At 33.3% G+C, this 23658-nt stretch overlaps 2 protein-coding genes across 4 annotated transcripts in view; one reads left to right on the top strand and one right to left on the bottom strand.

The window, feature by feature from the left end:
- The first annotated feature begins 1544 nt into the window (after positions 1-1544).
- LOC111701966 (fatty acid amide hydrolase 1) lies at positions 1545-19666 on the top strand. 3 transcript variants are annotated; one of them, XR_002765315.1, is made up of 25 exons: positions 1545-1670; positions 1969-2034; positions 2574-2640; positions 2866-2920; positions 3546-3619; positions 4527-4636; positions 5533-5576; positions 5888-5955; positions 6427-6483; positions 6817-6964; positions 7464-7624; positions 9012-9078; positions 9737-9831; positions 10206-10282; positions 10772-10923; positions 11810-11901; positions 12528-12575; positions 12861-12957; positions 13191-13268; positions 13998-14107; positions 16383-16454; positions 17100-17139; positions 17794-17886; positions 18484-18822; positions 19444-19666. XR_002765315.1 is itself a non-coding variant. In XM_023473472.1 (24 exons), the coding sequence occupies exons 2-24, from the start codon at positions 2001-2003 to the stop codon at positions 18097-18099; spliced, it is 1824 nt and encodes a 607-aa protein (XP_023329240.1). In that variant the 5' UTR covers positions 1545-1670; positions 1969-2000; the 3' UTR covers positions 18100-18359. The 3 variants fall into 3 exon arrangements, 2 of the variants coding, with proteins under 2 accessions (XP_023329240.1, XP_023329239.1); XM_023473472.1 differs by lacking the exons at positions 18484-18822; positions 19444-19666 and adding an exon at positions 18065-18359 and having other exon boundaries at positions 17794-17836; XM_023473471.1 differs by lacking the exons at positions 18484-18822; positions 19444-19666 and having other exon boundaries at positions 1546-1670; positions 17794-18359.
- A 111-nt stretch (positions 19667-19777) lies between these two features.
- LOC111701967 (uncharacterized) overlaps positions 19778-23658 on the bottom strand; it is a 10881-nt gene continuing 7000 nt past the window's right edge. The window contains exons 9-12 of the mRNA XM_023473473.1: positions 22017-22142; positions 21877-21964; positions 21268-21349; positions 19778-19867 (exon numbers count right to left, since the gene is read on the bottom strand). Coding sequence (XP_023329241.1) covers positions 19818-19867; positions 21268-21349; positions 21877-21964; positions 22017-22142 — 346 coding nt within the window. The 3' untranslated portion in view covers positions 19778-19817. The remainder of the gene's footprint in view (positions 19868-21267; positions 21350-21876; positions 21965-22016; positions 22143-23658) is intronic.

The raw sequence follows: 23658 nt of genomic DNA, 5'->3' as shown, positions 1-23658 counted from the left end.
ACCAAAAAACCAGAAAGATTTTTAATATTCTAGACTACCTTGTACGTTCAGTGCCTAGAGCTAGAGCTATGGTAGACAACTTCTTGATCGAGTTTAATCTCAACTAAAATAAATACCAGTATTATTCACCCACAAATTTCATTACATACGTCAGAAAAATGTCATTGGCTGGGTCTGTCATATAGAACGATTTTTGGACCCTCCTCCCCTCTAAAACATTTAATACTTGGACTTTATCAACAAAATTTTAATTATTTGTTTAGTATTTTTCCGGATTAGGTTAATCCTAATTCTGAGCCAAGCGCAACTGCTAGGACAGACAAGGGGCCGAGCTCCGCGGCTAGAACAGGCAAGGGGCCGTGCGCTGCGGCCACATGGCATTGTCTAATTATGACCATTTGTAAAATATATGAACTCTTTATACATAAATGAAAGGAGGGGGGGGGGGGGGGCCAAATATCGTTCTCTGTCTAATTCTGCAATATGCGTGTTAGTAAATTTAACAATAATCTATTCAGACTGTTGGCGTGAATTGATCGTATCAAAGGGAAAGAATTTACTTAAACACTAAAACCTGGACGTCTTCGTTACGAAGTTCGTCGATCAGAACCGCGATGGGGTACAGCGAGTCATCTCCGTCGGCGGCCATAATTCTAAACTCTCTTTAATCTGAAACAATGAGTTAATTATTTTTAAATTAGAATAATAATTTTAAAATAAACGGAAAGTTTATACCAACAGCTTACCTTAAATTTCGAAAATGTTCTGGTATACGGACCCAAAAAAATTGTTTACTAAACTAGGTGGACCCTATATTTCGGTCTGAATTATTTCAGAAGGGGGTTTGTAAGTAATTATCGCGGTTGGGTGAGCGATATAATATTTTTTTCTGGTATTCTTAAAAGGCAACTCTTTGTATATCCGTAAAAATTACCCCAAAAATTGAAATATATGGTTAAAGAAAACTAAGGGAATTGGGGTCCGTCCTAGAGAATGATTTTTGGACCCCCCCTCCTATCAATTTTGTACATGGATCTTATATGTTAGAAATAGATATAATTGNNNGGGGAGGGGTGGGGGGGGGTCCAAAAATCGTATACTAGGACAGACCCGGAATTGATTTATTATCTTCAAAACAAATCAATTTCAAGATATGTATGGAGAATTATTAACAAAGAACACTTAAAATTCACGAATATTTCCGATTTCACAGGTGTGTGAGACTGTGAGTTTTAATAAAGGATTGATTCGGCTCTTACTTTATCCGAGAGGGAAAGTTCGATGAACATGAAGAAAAAAGACTTTTTGGTTTTGAAATAAATCATTTAAACAAAATTTAGGTAAGAGAATAATTCTTTATTTTGATTTAATTAAATTAGATCTTCAATTAATATCTTATATTTGCATCAAATAAATTCAAGTTTAAATAGTTTTTCTTCAATAAAACAAAGCCTTGAATCCTCTCTACTGCGCGATGCCGAGAAATTTTCTCAAATTGTGTCGTCTTATCTGCACAGCTGATCAATGTTTACTTTTTGATAAGTCCTTCACATAAAATTATTCGATTAAACGTTCCTGAAGACCTGAAAACACTGTTCGTTTTGGACTATTGTAACACTGATATAACAGACAGATTTTCATTCGCTTTTTTATTAAGAAAGAAACTTTAGGTACGCACGAATTTTCACTTACGGTAATGTCTCATACTTCTAAAATATACAGGGTATCCCACATCAAATTAGACCTCGTCAATGGGTCTAAATTACGATTTGGGGGACAAATCAGAAAATTGAAAAAGAATGAATCATTTTGAAATATTTAATATGGCTAATAGAATTTTTTAAAAAGAAAGTGCTAGATTTTCGAGTATTATGTGCGTATTTTGGCGTAAAGATTGGAGATAATCAATTATGATATATGACGCTCTCTGTATGCAATGAAAGTTCAAATTTCAAAATTATTCTTAAGGTGAATAATAGAAATTAACCTCAGAGCGTATAATGGAGTCGGATAGAGAGATTATCAAAAACTTTGGTAAGATTTTTGTTTGTGATTATAACTTAATGATGACGCTAATTTGATGGCAATGACGACGAAAATGAAGATAATTATAACCATGATGGCAATGATGGCAAAGATGATGATGATGATGATGACAAAGATGACAATGATAATGACAATGACAATAATGATAACAATAACGATGACAACGATGATGACAATGATGATGACCATAATGACGACAATGATTTTGACAATGATGATGACAATGATGATGACGATGATGATGACAATGATGATGACAATGATGATGACAATGATGAGGAAAATGATGAGGACAATGCCGAGGACAATGTTGAGGACAATGATGATAATGATGATGACAATGATAATGACAATGATGACAATGATGATGACAATGATGACGACATTTATGACAACATTGATGATGACAACAATGAAGACAAAGATACAATGATAATGATACAATAATTATGACCATGATACAATGACGATGATAAAATGATGATGACAATGAAAAGTGTTAAATCCTTACATTTTGTATATTTTAGGTGTTGTGCTATCCGAAGGAGTAACTGATGTTTGTAAACAGACTGCAAAACAGGTTTTTATTGCCAGGTAATTTTATTCCCCCCCCCCCCCCCTGCACTGATTCAAAGATCCCTCCCCTCTAAAATATTAGATTACGGCACATATTCTATATTTTTCTTTTACATTTTTCAAACTGACATAAAAACATATTTGACAGTATGCTCTAATATGTTAAAGGAGGATGGGAGATCTTTGAACCAGGGGATTTTTCCAAAAATCAACCACTATTAAACTTTGTTTTTAATTTTTTAGTGTGGCCACTTATGTTGTGTACAGAATATCAAAGAATATATATATTCGGTATAAGGTTAGTAACTTAACGTTAGTTTAATTTATTCCAACTAACGTATATTTTAATTTATTCCAAAAGAGTGAAGCAAAAAAAAATCTTCTCCCAATTAGAGAGAAATATTTTTACAAACCGAGGGATAATTATCCGAACATTTGCTTATATCTTCTAAATAATTAAACAAGACATTCTTACATATATATTATATATATTGCGTATGGGCGGCCAAACGGCTGGACCGATTGGGCTGAATTTTTTTTGGACACTCATGGGTGCCCGTGGAGTGTTACAGGCTATAAGTAAATCGAATTTTTTTTTTAATTTTTTAAAAACATTTCTTTCACGGATAACGCCGGGCCCTTTAGCTAGTGATGTATAAGTCAAAAGATAATTATATATTATCTTAAACCACCCACTTATTATTTTATTCAATTATACTCCTTTTAACTCTACATGTAATGTTTGTAACCTGTTGTTGTTTATCTCTGATTTAACCATGCAAAGTAGTTTAATTCAATCCAACAAAAAAACCTACTTTTCAGGGTATTTGAAACATTTTCAAATAATATTTAACCTATTGCAGGTAAAAAACCTACTTTTCAGGTATTTGAAACATTTTCAAAAAATATTTAACCTATTCCAGGTAAAGCAAGCTTCTAAAAGGTTAAGAAGAGAATTGGCTGAAGGGCAGATGCTCGTGCAAGAGTCTGTTCACAGGTTAACATGATGTAACTGTTGTCTACCTCTTTCAATTCATATTTCATTGATTTATCTCTATAAGTTCATCATTAACTATTTTTTTCAATTCTTATCTAATTACTTTTTTTCCATCAAACGATAGTCTTTTTCCCCAGCCCCAACCAGACCTAATTTCAATCATAAAAATGCTATAGCTGTACCTTTTAAAGATAATTATCCAAAGCTTTTTCAATATCGATTGTTAACTGCTAGTCTCAACCTTTCCCTGTCCGCTTGACCCTTCCCCTGTCCTTTCAGTCTCAATCCTTTCAATGTCCTTTCCCTACCCTTTCAGACTGTCCTGTCTCTTCCACGGTCTTTTCAGTTTCAATCGTTTCCTTTTCCTTTCAGTTTAAATCCTTTCCCTGTTTTTTCATTTTCAATCCTTTCCATGTCCTTTCAGTTACAATTTTTTCCCTGATCTTTTGGTGTCAAAATCCTCTCTCTGTCCTTTTAGTTTCAATCATTTCCCTGTTCTTTAAGAAAATCCTCTTCCGGTCCTTTCAGTTTCAGTCCTTTACCTGACCTTTCAGGCTCAATCCTTTTCCTTTTAGTCTAAATCCTTTCCCTTTCCTTTCAGAATCATCTTTTCCCTGTCGTTTCAGTTTAAATAATCTCGTTTTTTGTCGCAAGCCTTTTTTATGACCCTTTTCGTTTCAATTACTAAGAATTTAAGGTTTGTCTTTATTTTAATTTAAGTTTATTTTTTCAATTTTGACAACTTTTATTTTCATAACTTTGAAAAGCTTCAAACACAGTGTAGTACAGTGAACATTGATCTTTAAAACATATTTTTGTCAGAAAGCATAATGCTTTGAGTTTGTTTATTTCTTAAAATTTTATTCTCGTGTTGCTTGCTTCTTTGTATTCAAATTTTATAATGTAGATGGAGAGAATCCTCTGAATATGCTGAACTATCTAAAATGTCCTCTTTGCCCCTGGAGAAGTTTATTCTATCGTTGACATTTGAATCTCTAGTCGAGAAGTTGCAAAAAGGTAAAAAGTGGACACTGATGACCAGAAAACCTTGGAATTGGAAGACGACATTATAGAAATACTAATTGATGTTGTTACATAGCAAATAAACTTACTGAATACTTATTAAATCCTTAGTTAAGTGAATTTGGTTTCTTTATACTGCTCAATTCTGTGCCTCATGCTGTTTGGACTTTTTAAAGTTATAAATTGATTCTAAAAGTTGTCTTCCTATTACAGAGGTTTCTGATTCTCACTGTACCATTTTGAAAATTTGATTATGAATGCAGATTTGATTTATATAATTTTGTATTCTCCCAGATTGCTAAAAGCGATTCTTGAGTCTAGACATGATTGAAGGAACTTTGATGTCAGATTTTCGACATGATTTAAGGAACTTTGACATCAGATTCTTGACATGATTGAAACAACTTTGACTTCACATTCTCGACATGACTAAAGGAACTTTGACGTCAGGTTCTCGACATTATTGAAGGGAATTTGACATCAGGTTCTCGACATGATTTAAAGAGCTTTGACGTCAGATTTCGACATGATTTATGGAACTTTGACGTCAGATTGTTGCCATGATTCAAGGAAATATTTGACCTCAGAATCAATGAATAGCAAGAAGTAGTTAAATAATGTAAGAGAGATACGTAGTTAGACTATTCAGTCTAGTTTTCAACTTCATACTTCTTAAAATTCGACCATATGTTTACTTTCACTTAAAAGCAAGGAGTTAATTTCCCCAGCAAAGTGGATCAAAAATGGTCTGGATACCTTTAATAGTTTTGTCATTGTTATAAAGTAAATGATGTGAATCATTGATGGCTTTCTGTCAATTGTATTTGTCAAAAACTATGTTAAATGCAAAATATTATTTTTATCATTAAATCATTTTATCTATTGAACAGGTGAATTAACCGCCTTCTCTGTTCTAAAGTCCTATCAGGCCAAGGTAAGATAAAGACAATATAATGAATGAACTACGCGCCTTTGATTGATGCGCCTTTTATAATACTCAAATCTAAATAATCAAACCCATAAGTTCGAATTTTAATGTATTTTTTTCTTATTTTAATTTTGATTATTTTTTTGTTTCATAGTTGGTGGAAGGTTGAGCCAAACCAGATTAGATATAAACGATGGAGACCACTTTTTCAGTAAATATATTTCGACATTTTTATGATGTCCTCATCAGTACTATAGGTTGGGGAGACACTGATCATCATGATGTTTTTAATTTCTCATATTGGTGATTCTACATAGGCATTGGAACAACAGGTGCTAAATAACTGCATTGTTGGATGGGTGCTTGAGGCAGATAAAATTGCCAGGTACGTTTAAAGTTCCTAACCAAGGTCAATAAAGCGTTTTATCTCTCAAAGATTGGAAACTGAAACTCGTAAAGAGGCTGTTAGCTTAATTTCAATTTGTCTCTAAAATAGTGTCCAAATTGTCCATTTAAGATATTATGATACCTTCAATGTAGTTTATCAATGGTCCTTTTCATGTGGCTAGGGTTGTATAATGTATGGGTGTCATGGTTACTGTCATATAAAACGACTTGAAACCAAAAAATTAAGTTCAAAGTTCTGTCTTAAATTGTTAACCCTGTAGCATAAAATAAGCAAACAAATGAAAGTTAATAAGAAATGCAATATTTATATTCTAACAGTATTTTTAAACAAATTGATTTTTAAAACTAACCAAAGATGTTTTTAAATTGTTCAAGAAAAATTAGTCGTGTGTAAATTTTTCAAAGAGACGTTTAAAAAATTTGTCTTAATTGTTTCCAAACCTTCTAGGGATCTTGATGATGTTGCTGCTGAGAGCAGGAAACCATTTCATGGACTTCCAATCAGGCATCAAAATTATTTTTATCTTTCTCAATTTTTTACAGTCTTCACGTCATTCTTAAAATCGATTTTGACCAATCTTGTTATTTTGATCACATTTTTTAAAAATTGACAATATTAGTTCATTTGAATGATTTTATTTTGTTAAATAACATTTTTTTAAAAACCTCAAATTTTAAAAGCATTTTATCTTTGCAACCAGAAGTCGTAAAACTTTATATTTCAACACATCAGTTCCTCTTGTTCCTCTTTGGATCTTATTAATAAATTCTGGGAAAAAAACATTTGAGTTTGAAAAATAGTTTTTTCTTTAAAATAAGATGATTTTGTGATGATTAGCGTAAAAGAGTGTTTCTACCTGAAGAACACCTACAGTACTGGAGGCATGCTCACTTTTGTATCGGAGAAGGATGTCAAGAACTCACCAGCTGTTCAAACTCTTCTCAACCTAGGAGCTGTTCCTTTCTGTAAAACAAATGTCCCACAGGTAGTGATGTGCATTAAGTTGGATGGGGTTTGAGTAATCTCATTTTTAGGATGAAAATATTGTTTAAGAAAAGCAAACTGTAACAGAATACAGTTTTGAAATGTTAGGTTAGAAGTAATGCACTACAGTCCACCCATTCCCCCTTGCTTTTAAGCCTGATCAACTTGAAAGCTATGATTCTGCTTATACAAATATGAAACTCGGTAAACCTCCATCTGGAAAAGTTTACAAAGAAAGATAGTCTGCAGCAAAAACAATTGAGTAGATTCTCAAAAAGACTAGTTTTAATTTTTTTTTTGATAATGGACAGAATCAGGGACAGAAGTTATACCCAATCTGTAAAAGATTTATTAAAAATAATAAACTTTATAAAACAGTTTGAAATGTTGGAAATTTCAGTACTTAACAACACTTTACCCCCTTCGTCATTATAATATCTGTATGAAAAATATAAGATGACCTGCAGTGAGTGCATGATAATTTTTTTAAACTCCTTCAGGCTATGTACAGTATGGAGTGTACAAATCCTTTGTACGGTACAACTACAAATCCGCATAATCCTACGCGTGAGGCCGGAGGATCAAGTGGAGGTGAGGGATCTCTTATTGGAGGAGGAGGATCAATCCTAGGGATAGGAAGCGATATCGGAGGATCTCTCAGGTAACCTTTAAAGGGACTGTCGGCGTAATGTCAATTGTCATTCCCGTTAGAGAACATGAAAGATTCGGCACGTTGCCCTGGAAACCTTAATTTAAGTAATAATGAGGGGAAATCAATTCTGTCAATATTATGTCTCTGATACATCGGGGGATCTCTTCTGCAGTCCCACAATAACCTTTAAATTAAAGGAAATATATCGACGTAAATACAAACTTTTAAATTGAAGGAAATATCGACGTAAATACAAACTTTTAAATTAAAGGAAATATCGACGTAAATACAAATCTTTAAATTAAAGGAAATATCGACGTAAATACAAACTTTTAAATTGAAGGAAATATCGACGTAAATACAAACTTTTAAATTAAAGGAAATATCGACGTAAATACAAATCTTTAAATTAAAGGAAATATCGACGCAAATACAAACTTTTAAATTAAAGGAAATATCGACGTAAATACAAACTTTTAAATTAAAGGAAATATCGATGTAAATACAAACTTTTAAATTAAAGGAAATATCGACGTAAATACAAATCTTTAAATTAAAGGAAATATCAACGTAAATGCAAACTTTTAGATTAAAGGAAATATCGACGTCAATACAAACCTTTAAATTAAAGGAAATATCGACGTAAATACAAATCTTTAAATTAAAGGAAATATCGACGTAAATGCAAACTTTTAAATTAATGGAAATATCGACCTAAATAAAAATCTTTAAATTAGAGGAAATATCGACGTAAATACAATCTTTTAGATTAAAAGAAATTGCGACGTAAATACAAACCTTTAAATTATAAAGGAAATATCGACGTAAATACAAACCTTTAAATTGAAGGAAATATCGACGTAAATACAAACCTTTAAATTAAAGGAAATACAAGTTGATCTCGGGTTACATGTCAGCCATTATCTAAGTTACAATCCTCGTTTTTCAATCTTGAAAAAAATCCATTCTTGACATGAAAGAACTTCTGCTGCTTAAAGTAGTAAATCACTTCTATAGATGTTTAAGCTATTTAAAATAGGTAGTTTAATAGTAAAAAACAAAGGCCGAATTTAATGAATTTGAGCCGTGGCTTCAGTTTGAGACGCAACTCAAATATGATTGATCCCACTGAAAATTGTATTAAATGTTTCAAGAGTTAAACCGGCGCTCAATTGAAACCGGGTTTTGGCGGATTTGAGACGCGGTTCAAATCCATTAAATTCAGACTCAGGAATAATTTCATCATTTTTGCGCCTTCAATGGTTTAAAGGGTGCCGTTGTGAATCAGGTATGTAACTCGCAAAATGTTGCATCTTGAAATTACGTCGCTAATCTATTTTATAATTTCTCGTCGTGTTTAATTCTGAAAATGAACAAATAGAATTGTTTTTATTAGAAATCCTGCTGCCTGCTGTGGAATATACTCGATGAAACCTACAATTGGAAGACATCTATCCTACATGGTAGATAATTATTTATGTAATTAATTTTTCATTAAATTATTTTAATTAAAATATTTGATATTATATATCTATTTCAAATATTATTATTATAATTTAACAGACAACCCTAGCATTGGGCGAAATAGCTGGGTCGGCGCTCCTAGCCGCCGAAACGTATCCATGGGTCCCTCGGTCCACGGTTCCCTGGGGAGAACTTCTTAAAGTTGTTTGAAAAAAGGGTTTAAAAATTGATATTTTAAGGAACCGGAAAATTTCAAGTCACCCTTCATTAAAAGACTCTTTAAATATTTGTTTGATAAAGAATTTCTTAGATATTCTTACTTTTTTTAATGTGGCCGGAAACTCTGTGCCTGTACACCGCTATACTGTACATTAGCACGGAGTGTACACTATCCTTGCTCGGACAAAGGTTATAGAGTACCTTTGTAAATCAGACATACCAAAGTGCAGATACAGGGTTGAGGCTTGGAGTAATGGCTCACCCCTAAAGCATGGGGGAGAGCTACGAAACGTGGAGGGAAAATTCTGAGTTGGATCACCCGAGTAAATTCCTGTATCCGCTCATGGACAACGGACATGCCACTCTAAAAATGGCGGGTCAATTGAAATTACTAAGCTACAATCCGTTTAAGTAGAGTGATTTATCATGTATATCTAGGATGTTGTACCTACAGCAGGCCCAGATCCAGCTGGAATGCAGGCTATTGGAGGATTTATGTCTAGTTCTCCTACTGCTCTTCTTTATGCATGGAAGTACGTTTTTATAACATACACTAGCAGGTGAAATTACAGGGTTTAGGAGCTTTTTTTGGAGAAGTATAAACTATGAAAAATTGAACGAATGTCTAAAAGGTAAAGGCTCCTTAAGGTTTTAATACGCCCCTGTATGTTATATATTATATTTTTTATTAAGCATTCTTTTTTTTGAAAAAGTTCGCCAAATTGTCTGACTCCAAAAAACTTGGTTAAGTTCTTTTACAGAGAAACCTCAGATGAAAACAAACAGTTTAAAAAAATCAAAATATGCATATTTAATTCACACTTGGTTAGACAAGGCTTTGCACGAAGGGTTATTTGGCTCTTCATGCAAAGATAAAAATGTTCAATTTACTGTAATATTGTTATAGAGAACTGTGGAATATTACAGACTCCAACAATTCCCAGCGTAATGATGCATCTATTGCGCCGGTTAGGTTCAATCAAGGTAAAATTTATTCTGGAAATCATGGTGTATTTTTATGAACAGTCTCTTGAATGAGAACCATCAAACTGTTGAATAAGATTCAAGTTCTGATTTTAAATTGCTTAATATACTCTGCCGTGTGCAGGGTGTATCTATTCAATATAATACGACGAATTTTTGTGAAATTACAAAACAAAATGTCCAGTAACTTGGTTACATAAAATGTCTTCTATTCTTTATCTTTTTATTTTTTTAGTTCTCACAACTTATGGAATTATTAAATACTAGCGGAAGTGCCTGGCGTTGCCCGTGTAGTTTTTAAAAAATCGAGAGAAAAGTTTTTTATCCTATGTTAACCCCATTCGGTTGAGCAGTTTGGCCAGCTCTGCTTTTAGCTAACATATGCATATAAATATATATAAATATATTTATATGAGCGGAGAGCTTTACTTTTTGGATGACCTTTGTAAAATGTTCACAAATAACTGGTACTCAATGTATTATATTAAGAAATGTTTGAGAAGAAAGTGAAGATTGGTTTCTTCTTCTCCGACGGATTGCACGAGGCTGTTCCTGCAGTTAAGCGAGCTGTTCTTCAAGCAGTTAAAGTACTTAAGAGCTATAATTACGAAGTTATTGCTTTCCCTCCACCGGATATAAAGGTAGTTTGGTTTCATCCTCCAATTGATATAAAGTAGTTGGTTTCTCCCTCCATCTGATATACATGGAAGTTTGGTTTCATCCTTCACCTGATATAAAGTAGTTTGGTTCCTCGCTCCACCTGATATACAGGTAGTTTGGTTTCTCCCTTCACCTGATATACAGGTAGTTTGGTTTCATCCTTCACCTGATATAAAGTAGTTTGGTTTCTCCCTCCACCTGATATACATGTAGTTTGGTTTCATCCTTCACCTGATATAAAGAAGTTTGGTTTCTCCCTCCACCTGATATACAGGTAGTTTGGTTTCATCCTTCACTTGATATAAATTAGTTAGGTTTCTTCTTCCGCCTGGCATAAAGGTAGTTTGGTTTCTCCCTCCACCTGATATACAGGTAGTTTGGTTTCATCCTTCACCTGATATAAAGGTAGTTAGGTTTCTCCCTTCACCTGATATACAGGTAGTTTGGTTTCATCCTTCACTTGATATAAATTAGTTTGGTTTCTTCCTCTTCCTGGCATAAAGGTAGTTTGGTTTCTCCCTCCACCTGATATAAAGTAGTTTGGTTTCTCCCTCCACCTGATATAAAGTAGTTTGGTTTCTTCCTCAGCCTGGCATAAAGGTAGTTTGGTTTCTCCCTTCACCTGATTTAAATGTAGTTTGGTTTCTTCCTCCACCTGATATAAAGGTAGTTTGGTTTTACCCTTGCTTCTTTTCATATAATCTTGATGTGAGATATAAGTTTAACTTCTTCTCAAGGCACTATCGGCCACAATATAGAAGTAGTAAATATATCTTTACCTACCAACTACTTATCGCTACTAACTAATTCAGATCTTTGAACGTACTTTAAGTTTTAAGTATCATTGATTCTGAACATATATTTAAGGAAGTTCTCTATCTGTTCAATGGATTAATAATGGCGGATATCAAAACTTTTGAAGGTTACATGTCCTGGGAGGTGGAATCTACTGCGCTTAGGTACTCATTTGTCCTCACCATTTTTATTTTTTATTTTCGGAGAGTTTTATTCGAAATTTTTAAATAGAAAAGTTTGTTAATTTTATTCTTTATACTCTTCATGTTTCCTGTTGATTTTGGTAGGGGTTCGTCCTAGATTTCTACGAAATTATGGTTGACTGAGCTGAAAACTTTAGAATGAGATATCCTTAATCCCGATCACTTAATCTGAGTATCCAATGGACAAACTTTCTTGGATATAGTAGAGAAAAATCAAAAACCGGTTTTTTAAATTAGAGAACCCTCCCGCTTCTGTATATTGATGTAAAATGGCGCGCAAAACTTCAAATTTATCGACTTCTAACACGCGACTCTGATTGTTTGAATTTTATACACTCTTCAGGATAAAAGTACAGGATTAGATTAGTCTCGATATTAAAAAAACGAAAGGATCAAGCATTAATCTCAATATCCACCAATCTAAAGTTTTCAGCTCTGGTTATTTTTATTGCTATATTTATCAGTATTGTTCATATGTTTATTATTATTATCATGATATTCCAAATATAACAAGCTTATATGCGGGCATATTAAAGAATATCTGAACCACTTGTATCTCCATAGATTACCTTTGAATATTATTTCAGTGGGATTGGGTTAACCCTCATGATGTTTAAGATACCCCGGCTAATCAGGTATTTCAAGAAAATATTTTAACTTTTTTTAATTGGTGATTTTTTTTTTTACTGCAACAGATTTAAAATGAAAAAAGTCTAATGTCATGTAAATGTTGGAAAATGGTGTTCGGAAGACACCAGGATTTTATTATTTAAAATCTTAAGATTATATTATTTTTGGGTTTATTGTGATAAGAACCAATTTTCATATTATGTTTTCTTGATGAAAGCATAAGAAAAATATTATTTTTTTGTCGCTTAAAAAATCCTGATCCAGTAAACGGTTTCATTTCTAATGTCTAGGAAACTGCTGATAGATCCAATACTGTCCTACCTGACCAAGATTCCACCTATGGAACATCTCTTTACATCTTCACATGATATCTATAAAGGACTTCAGGTACATTTTTTCATTTTTTTAGGTCTTTAACTTTTTTTAGAGCTTAGGGATTTTTGGTTCGTTTTTTGCAATTGTTTTGAAAACATTTGCCCTTCTAACACTAAGCGAAATTAAAACTCTGACAAAAAAAATGCAATAAAAAAGAACCAACTTTTGCTGTTTGGTTTTCCTCGAAACTACCCAAACTATTGAATAGTCCCTTTAGGGTTAACTAGAATTATGTATTTGTTAAGATGAAAGGAGAAATGAGTCAAAGATACTTGAGTATGATGGAGGATGCGGGGGTGGACGTTATCATCTCACCCGGACAGGTTCATCTTGTTCTTCGTATTCTTCATGTTCTTTTTCGTAAAGTTCTTCATGTTCTTGTTCTTATGTTCTTGTTTTTCATGCTCTTGTTATTCATGCTATTGCTATTCATGCTATTGTTTTTCATTTTTTTTCCTTAGTTTTGGACTCTGGTGATCTTGATCTTGATCTTGATCTTGATCTTGATCTTGATCTTGATCTTGATCTTGATCTTGATCTTGATCTTGATCTTGATCTTGATCTTGATCTTGATCTTTGTTTTGATCTTTGTTTTGATGATTGGGTTTTTATTCTTGGTTTTCTTTTTCTTGATGTTCTTATCCTTGGTGTTCTTATCCTTGGTGTTCATATCCTTGGTGTTCTTATCCTTGGTGTTCTTATCCTTGGTGTTTTTATCCTTGGTGTTCTTATCCTTGGTGTTCTTATCCTTGATGTTATTATCCTTGGTGTTCTTGTCATTGGTGTTCTTGTCATTGGTGTTCTTTTCCTTTGTGTTCTTGTCATTGGTGTTCTTATCATTGGGGTATTGGTGTTCTTATTCTTGGTATTCTTATCCTCGGTGTTATTCTCATTGGTGTTCTTGTGATTGGTGTTCTTGTCTTTTGTGTTCTTATCCTTGGTTTTCTTGTACTTAGTGTTCATGTTCTTTGTGTTCTTAGTGTTTCATTCTTGTTTGAAAACAAGATTGCGTCTGAGTAAAATCTAAAATAATAAATTAATAATTGATCTAGATGTTCCCAGCCCTACCCAGCTACGAGGCGGGTCAATTTATGCCTGTTATTCTGCCCTATATACCCTGGAACCTACTCAATATGCCGGCTGGGGTTGCACCTGTCACTAAGTATAAACAATTTTGAAATTTTCTAAACATCATACAGTAACTCCCATAAAACGTTGGAATAGGAAGAATAGTCTTACCAGTAGTAGTTGGAAAATCAATAGTTAATTGAAATAAATACACTGTACTGTTCATTGGACTAAATTAAGTCTAACAGTCGCTTGGTGTGGTATTTTAGGGGGGGGGGGGAGTGACTAGTTCTAGTCACAATATTCATATTTAAATTCATTGTCTTGTGTTTCATGGTGAGAATGGACAAAATGAATATGTTCTGATAGTCGTTTCATTTACAAACATTTTATTAATTGTAGCTTGCATTGAATATAATAATTTCAATTTATGATTTCTTTTCCCATCCATACATTTATCCTTGAATGGATATTGTAAACCCGCAATATATTTATATGTCGTCTTTGTTAAAAAGAACTATTTCGGGAAAAAGCACATACTTTATAGCAAAATTACAAGAAAGCACTTTGGGTTCGGGATAATCTAAATAGTTTCTATAACAGCCATATAGAAAAGATTTAGGGGCGTCGGCAGCGCGCCAAAACCTTGATTTAGTCAGAGATAGCGTGTTGAAAAATCCAGGGGTGTATAAAATTCTTCCCCCCCCCCCCCCTGGGAGGGGGAAAGAAATCAAAGACCCAATAGGAGGGAAAGGGAAGGAAAAAGGGAAGGAGATATGTAGGAGGGAAGGAGATACGTAGGGATGGAAGGAGATATGTAGGGAGGGAAGGAGATATGTAGGGAGGGAAGGAGATATGTAGGGAAGTTGGAAAATAGGGAAAGGGAAAAGTAGGGAATGGGAAGGTTGGGAAGGAAAAAGGAAGGTATGGAAGCTGAAGGAGAATGGGAATTGTAGGAAAGTGAACAGGAAAGTTTGGCAGATAAGGAAAGAAAGGGGAATTTAGGGAAGTGAAGGGTTGGAGCTCTTTACCTCTTCATTTTTAACTTTCTCGTGAAACCAGACAATTTTTCACGAATAATTTTCCCCTATGCTTTTAATGCAGCATTATAAATTTTCAAATTCAAAAAAAGTTAATTTTTTTTTGAGAACTTGAGAGTAAACACCCCCAACTAATATAATGGGAAATGATTACATAGAAAAAAATACTCCTGGACTGACAAATAATCAATCACAACTTCTATGCCAGTGCCACAATACCAAAAGTTAGAAAAAAATGTCATGCGGTACCATCTATGCAAAATGCATCCTGACGGGTTTTATTATGTACTGCAGTATAAATCTTTATCTTCCTATTCCACAACTTTACTGGTCCCAAACGGCTTTGCAGATGTTCACATTTTTGGTGGGCAATTTATGGTCTGCTAAAAACGGTTAATTTTATTGTGCACTAAACAAAAGTTATATCTGAAATCCGGTAAGTTTTTTGTCATTAAAGTTCAACCCAAAAAGCCAAAGTATATGAAGAAAAGGAAGGAGCTCATTGAATGTTTAGGGTTTGTAAAATGTTAATCATCAGTTTTTTTTAATTTTCAAATTTTTTTGGGAATTTATTGATGAAAGTTTATAAGGAGATATTGATTGTTAAGTTTATGTACAATTTGAATTAAATCTGAACTGATAAATGATTTTAAAGTGCTGATGATATAAAACCGACCGAAGTATGAAATGTTAAAACCATTGTCACTGTATCCTTATTCAACCGGCTTTAATTTTAGTTAAATGTTTGAAAGTCACAAAATGGTGTACTAAAATTCGATTAAGTAAACAGACATACTCGGCTGCACTTCTAAGCCTCATTAAGCAATTATTTAAAATTACTTTTCCAATATACAATTTATTTAATTTATAAAAATGGTTAATGAAGAGGTAAAGTAAATCTTGTGGGGGTTGACATGCAACTTTTTTAATAAAGGGTCACTTGAAATTACGTCTAGTCATTAAAAAGCTTTCGCATCTTTATATTTATTGACTAAATAAAATCCATTTTAAAATTAGAAAAAAATAAAGCGTCAAGACTAAGGTTGGAAAATCGAGATTGTATTGACAGTGAATAAAAGATAATTAACGATTAACTAATTGTTTATAAATTGTAAGTATTGAGAGGAAAAGGTTTGAGGCCCATTGTTCTTTTTTTAATCTGAGATTTACATATCTTTTCTCAAAATTATAATCTTGGACAAGTTTGCTGTTATTTCATTGTGCAATATGTTTACTCCCGTATCTAATAAACAAAGTGATTTCAACGCCAAAAAACCCTTCAACTGTTTAAAAACTTACCTCCCACCGATGACCATCTCTGATTTTAAGGTATACTCAAGCAGATAGTGAAGCTATGCGTGAATATCCATCTACCGACTTTGTGTACAGATCTATTCATAGGTAGCTTTAGATTATTCACCTACTGTATTATTTTAAGTTGATATATGATTGATGATACCCAACATCTTCTTTTTTCTTATTTAAACAATCTGGCTCTCAGAAGGCTTCACATTATTCCAAAATCGTATTTTTACATCGCTCTTTACTTCGTTTTAAATTAGGATTTGGCATAATTTTTAGTTTTAAAGGGAGTAACCCTTCTATGTAAGGCAGTTGAACTGAGTATGCAGTGTTGTGGAAAACTTCTTTCGGATTCATTTGAGACATATGAAACTTTTTAAAGATCTGTAAATCCTGAGTTTGAGCGCAAATTCGACGTTCAAAACTCCTACCTTGGAGGTGGATACGTTTTCAGAATTAGTTTCAACACTACATACTCAGTTCAACTACCTTACATTGCCGGTCACCCCTTTTAAGGCGAAGATTTTTATAAAGCCATCAAAGAGCCAAAAACGGATGAATTAAGATGCCCTAAACTAACCCTTTGATGAAGGGGGAGGCTTCACTGCCTCTGCCGCTCATGCATGCCTTGCAATCAACAAAATGGTTCCGACCCAACTCATTACTTTGTTATGACATACAAAGTTATTATTTTATTTTGTAATACTGTTATTTTCATATTTTCTAACTCATTTTATCAATTAGATTCTGTGAAGGTGCGACTTATCTCCCTCTTGCAGTTCAGGTAAAGTCATTTTTAGTTTAAAGTGAGATAAAAGTCTTTGCCACAAACTATAATTTTCTAATCCCTATATTTTTGCAACCCAATGTCGTAGTCAGTACACCTTAAATATTTTAAACTATGAAGTCTGTTAGATCAATTAATATAAGTTGAATTATCACTATGATTACACTATCAGGTTGAATTGATTTAGGGATTAGAAATTTTAGTTTGTGGGTAAGACGCAATTCCTTTCTGAAAAAAGCTTAAGGTTTTATAATTTGTGACTATTATAACTTACGTATAGAGCACATTTTTAGAGTTAAAACCGTTAAAAAGTTTTTAAAAAATCCTGAGCTCTGTACTAAAAGTGATAGTATATATGAAGGTTTTAAAGGAGTTTTTTAAAGATCAGGTTTCTAAATAAGGTTTTTAGGAATGGGTTTTGTAATGCGGTTTTTATATCGTTCATCAGGTTTTAGATAAAATTCTAGATAAAAGAAAAGGTTTCGGAATACGGTGTCTAGATTAGGTTTCTATACTTAGTAAAACTATAAGGTTTCTAGATTAGGTTTCTAGATGAACATTTAACAGATCATATTTTTAGAAAAAAAATTATGCATAAAGTTCGTTGAAATGGATTCTAAATTAGAGTTTAAGATTTGAAATTTGTTCCAGGTGGTGGCTAGACCTTTTCATGAGGAGCAAGTTTTGCAAGTTCTTGAGGTTCTTCATAGGAACTCTTCAACTGTCTGATGATTGATGTTTTCCATAGGAACTCTTCAACTATCTGATGATTGATGTTCCTCATAGGAACTCTTCAACTGTCTGATGATTGATGTTCCTCATAGGAACTCTTCAACTATCTGATGATGGATGTTTTCCATAGGAACTCTTCAACTATCTGATGATTGATGTTTTCCATAGGAACTCTGCAACTGTCTGATGATTGATGTTCTTCATAGGAACTCTTCAACTGTCTGATGATTGATGTTTTCCATAGAAACTCTGCAACTGTGTGATAATTGATGTTTTCCATAGGAACTCTTCAACTTTCTGATGATTGATGTTTTCCATAGGAACTCTTCAACTATCTGATGATTGATGTTCTTCATAGGAACTCTGCAACTGTCTGATGATTGATGTTTTCCATAGGAACTCTTCAACTTTCTGATGATTGATGTTTTCCATAGGAACTCTTCAACTGTCTGATGATTGATGTTCTTCATAGGAACTCTGCAACTGTCTGATGATTGATGTTTTCCATAGGAACTCTTCAACTATCTGATGATTAATGTTCTTCATAGGAACTCTCCAACTGTCGGATGATTGATGTTTTCCATAGGAACTCTTCAACTATCTGATGACATAGGAACTCTTCAACTATCTGATGATTGATGTTTTCCATAGGAACTCTTCAACTGTCTGATGATTGATGTGCTCCATAGGAACTCTTCAACTGACTGATGAATGATGTTCTTTATAAAAACTCTTCAACTGATTGTTAATTTATTGAGTTTAGCTTCGCTAGTCTATTTAGTGCTGTCATAAAGTAATATTGTGCCGCAAAGCAAAAATTCCATTCCAAATCTTTTGTCTAATTGTCACCCTTTTACTTTTCTATATTGAGGAACACATGGCATTAAATAAATGTCCTAAATAATTAATGAAGTCAGACCACAAATTTTTAATCAATCTTATTATCATGTAAAGGAACAGACCGGCTATGTATAATTACTGAGTTTGAGCGCAAAGTCGACGTTCTAAATCATGAATTTGGGTGGGTACGTTTTCAGAATCGATTTTTTTTAAATTATTAAATAACGACGACGAAAAATATAGTAAAAATTCTTTAGTAAACTAATTAGATGTTTAGGAACATATTTCTCAAAAGAAATTTGTCAAGTTAGAATTGATTATTTCCTTTTTCATCATTATATTGAATTTCTTATTCTCTATGAATTTGTTCGCAGATTTCTTCAAATTCTGCAAATGTCGTCTTTTAAATAAAAATTCCAGAAAATCTGCAGAAAATCTTTGTGATTAAAGAGAGGTTATAGAAAGTAAAAATTGAATGATTTTTATTAACAACTACAATTTAGTTTACTGTAGAATTTTGTTTACATTTTTTGTCGTCGTTATCTGATAATTAAAAAAAACTAATTCTGAAAACATTCACCCAAAATTACGATTTTGAACGTCGACTTTGCGCTCAAACTCAGGATTTTAAGATCTTTAAAAAATTTGTCCACAATACTACATACTCAGTTTAACTATCTTACATAGCAGGCCTGTCCCTTTAAAAATTATTTATTTGATTACTTCCAGATATTTTTTTTCTTGTTTTCTGTATTTATGTATTTAATAAGGTTTCCAACGCCGCAAGTGTATTTTACTTGCGCGCAATTGCGGACCCGTTAATTTCCTCGCAATTCCGCGCAACGGAATTCTGACTGGAAACCGTAGTATATATCCTTACATTTTTTCACTAAGCATTTAATTTATCATTGTTGTCCTAATTTTGGTTTGAAAGAGCAATAAGTAATCTTAACATATTTACACAAATCATTTATTTTATGTGCTCAAAACTATTCATATAGCATAATATAATATAATATATAAGGTATAATATTTTTATAAATTCTGAGGGTTAGATTTTTTGTATTAGTCTTGTAATTTTCCTTTCTTTTGTATTTCATCTTTTATTTAATTGTTTTCATGAAAATACAGGAAACTAAATCCAGACAGGAACCTTAACAAAATATTATTATACAATTGCATCAAGTGATTAGTTTACAATCGCATTGAGGGATTAGTATACAACTTTATTGAGAGATTAGACTACAACTTAATTGAGCTAATAGAATACAATTTTATTGAGGGATTAGTATACAACTTTATTGAGGGATTAGTATACAACTTAATTGAGGGGTTAGATACAACTTTATTAAGGGATTAGTATACAACTTTATTGGGGGATTAGTATACAACTTAATTGAGGGGTTAGATACAACTTTACTGAGGGATTAGACTACAACTTAATTGAGGGATTAGTATACAACTTAATTGAGGGATAAGTATTCAATTTTATTGATGAATTAATATACAACTTAATTGAGGGATTGGTATACATTTTAATTGAGGGATTAGTATACAACTTTATTAAGGGATTAGTACACAACTTTACTGAGGGATTAGTATTCAATTTTATTGATGATTTAGTATACAAATTTATTGAGGGATTTATTTAGGGATTAGTATACAACTTTATTAAGGGATTGGTATACAACTTAATTGAGGGATTAGTATACAACTGTATTAGGGATTAGTATACAACTTTATTGATGGATTAGTATTCAATTTTATTAATGATTTAGTATACAAATTTATTGAGGGATTTATTTAAGGATTTGTATACAACTTTATTAAGGGATTAGTATACAACTTAATTGAGGATTAGTATACAACTTTATTGAGGGATTAGTATTCAACTTTATTGGGGGATTAGTATTTAATTTTATTGAGGGATTAGTATACAACTTTATTAAGGGATTAGTATGCAACTTAATTGAGGGATTAGTATACAACTTTATTGGGGGATTAGTATACAACTTTATTAAGGGATTAGACTACAACTTTATTGAGGGACTAGTATTTAATTTTATTGAGGGATTAGTATTCAATTTTATTGAGGGATTAGTATACAACTTAATTGAGGGATTAGTATACAACTTTATTGGGGGATTAGTATACAACTTTATTAAGGGATTAGACTACAGCTTTATTGAGGGATTAGTATTTAATTTTATTGAGGGATTAGTATACAACTTTATTGAGGGATTAGAATACAATTTTATTGATGAATTAGTATACAACTTAATATTAGTCTACAACTTATTGAGGGATTAGTTGTTAGGCCTTATGTCTAATTAAATGATAAATGACTGGGTTTGAAATGTTTATTGAAAACTTATTCAGAATATATGCGAGCGTTATTAAAGGGTAAAGTTATGCTGCAGGAGAGCTGGTATAGATGAATCCTAGAACCCGGAGCCTAACTCTAGTGCAGAATTGCATTGATGGATTGCAAATTCAAATTATTTAGCAATTTCAGATTATTTAGAAAGAATTAATCTAATTTTGAAGATTTACCTAAGATTGACCAGCCCAGCAGGAGACCCAGCATTCCTCCCACCTCACCGATTAGATTCAGCTCAGTCATCAGGTAATACTCCTTAATTAGGGATTAGATTCAGCTCAGTCATCAGGTAATACTCCTTAATTAGGGATTAGATTTATGATTTGTTTGATATTAATTTGATTTTTTACGGTCTAAGTCGTATGTTCCAACTTCCTCAATTTGTATGGGCGCTACGCTCTTCGGTATGAGACGTCTTTATCAATTTTCTCCTTATAGACGCAACAGATAGAAGTAAGATTAGTAGCGATCTAAAGCGTTTTTTTATCGCATTAAGCCTATACCCCCTTTCATTTTTCGCGAACACTCTCTTTAATTAAGGATTTTAAGTCATCATGATTCGGAGTTTGTGTGGACTCAAAAGTTGTTTGGCGAGGTTCAGATGTCATTCTACAAATTTGGTTATTTGGAGATCATTTCGCTGGGTTCATTGCACAAGGTCTACAATTGACAATGACAGTTGATCTAAAGACAATTTAAAAGGTTGTTTTTGTTATTTGAAAAGGAGAAATTTTTATCAAAAAGTTTGCACGACATATATAACAAGCTTTAATGCATATTACGATTGTTTTCTTTCGGCTGTTAACTTCGAGTCTTCCATAGAGAGATGTTATAGATGAGTCATTATATGGATATCTGCTCAGCGAGCATCTAGAAAAATCAAGAATTAAGTTTTGAAACGTAAGTTTAAGCTTTTCCTTACTTCAATCTCCAACCTCTTGAAATACATCTTGGCAGACATTTTCCATCATCATTGTCAAACATTTGCAGAATTGCTTGGTCGAATAGTTTGTTCCTTTTTATCCCTTCCTCTGGAGTGTCACATTCTCTAAAGAACAGTTATTAAAATTCTTGATTTACGCACTCCAATTATTGGACAGGGACTGCATAATTCTTCTTCTCATCATTCTTCTTCTTATTCCTTTTTTTCTTTTTCTTCTGTTGACTTTCTTCGATTCTGGATTTTTCACAGCATGTTCTGATACAGAGATTCATATTTTTTTCTAACCAATTCTCAATAATTTTGCTCAAAGACCAGTTTAATTTAAAATGGTTTCTTTTAGTTTTTTTTCTCTGAAGCTTGAACTTACTTATTTTTACGTCTGAGCAAGAAGTTGTAAATTTGGTTATGTCTATGGAAAATTTATTATCATTTTACAATCTTACTCTTTTTTGTATGCAAACCCTTGGTCAGATGTAAAGGGTATTGAAAGGGGGTATAGGCTTCCGGCAAAAATAAGCGCTTTTGATTGCTACTAATCTTACTCCTATCTGTTGCGACTATAAGGAGAAAATTGTTAAAAATGACTCATACTCATACTCATAATGAGGAATGTAGCGTCCATGCAAATTAAGATTGATTGAAGTAAGATTAGTAGCGATAAAAAGTGCTTATTTTTCGCCATAAGCCTGTACCCCTTTCATTTTTTGCGAACACTCCCTTTAAAACACTTGCTGGTGGTATTCTTGTTGTATGTATAGCAAATTTGAAAGTTCTAATTTTTTAAGTAAAACATTCATAGAGTAATGTTGATCCGCTCTACTGCCCATCCTCTATACTGCCCATCTGACCTACTCCAACATCTGACCTACGACAGCTGTAGTTTGGATGGGCATATCTTCTTGCCCATCTGACCTATTCAGCAGCTTGTCATGCCTATAGCTCAGTATGATAGAAATAATTAATTGTAGCTGTCGGATGGCTACTCAATTTTGTAGGTCAGATGGGCACTTTTTGTAGGTCGGATGGGCATTTTTCGTAGGTCGAATGGGCACTTTCCGTAGGTTGGATGGGCACTATTTGTAGGTCGGATGGGCACTTTTCGTAGGTCGGATGGGCATTTTTCGTAGGTCGGATGGGCAATTTTCGTAGGTCAGATGGGCAATTTTCGTAGGTCGGATGGGAATATTTCGTAGGTTGGATGGGCATCGTATCGTATGGGCACTTTTTGTAGGGGGGCCGAGCGCTTGCAGCCATGAAAGACCTTTAATTTTAACAATTTTTAATAAAATTAGTGTATATTTAAGGTTAGGTTAATTGTTAAGCTCATTTCTGGGCCGAGCGCTGCGGCTAGGACGGGCTAGGGGGCCGAGCGCTGCGGCCATGAAAGACCTTTAATTCATCAATTTTTAATAAAATTAGTGTATATTTAGGGTTAGGTTAGGTTAAGCTCATTTCTGGGCCGAGCGCTGCGGCTAGGACAGGCTAGGGGGCCGAGCGCTGCGGCCACATGTCTGGGCTGACAGCTACGAAAAATGCCCATCCGACCTACGGAAAGCGCCCATCCGACCTACGAAAAATGCCCATCCGACCTACAAAAAGCGCCCATCCGGTCGGATTGTTT

The sequence above is a fragment of the Eurytemora carolleeae genome, unplaced genomic scaffold, assembly GCF_000591075.1.
Source record: "Eurytemora carolleeae unplaced genomic scaffold, Eaff_2.0 scaffold444, whole genome shotgun sequence".
Classification (NCBI taxonomy): Eukaryota; Metazoa; Arthropoda; class Copepoda; order Calanoida; family Temoridae; genus Eurytemora; species Eurytemora carolleeae.
Note: the sequence above shows the minus strand (reverse complement) of the source record. Positions and strands in the feature narration are given on the sequence as shown.

What these genes read in the sequence shown, in the direction of transcription:
- LOC111701966 (XM_023473472.1), top strand. Translation starts at nt 2,001, where the DNA reads ATGGAGTCGGATAGAGAGATTATCAAAAACTTTG. An exon ending in GAAGACATCTATCCTACATG is followed by an intron (nt 9,079 to 9,736) that starts GTAGATAATTAT and finishes ATGTATATCTAG; the next exon opens with GATGTTGTACCTACAGCAGG. An exon ending in GTGTACAGATCTATTCATAG is followed by an intron (nt 16,455 to 17,099) that starts GTAGCTTTAGAT and finishes TTTATCAATTAG; the next exon opens with ATTCTGTGAAGGTGCGACTT.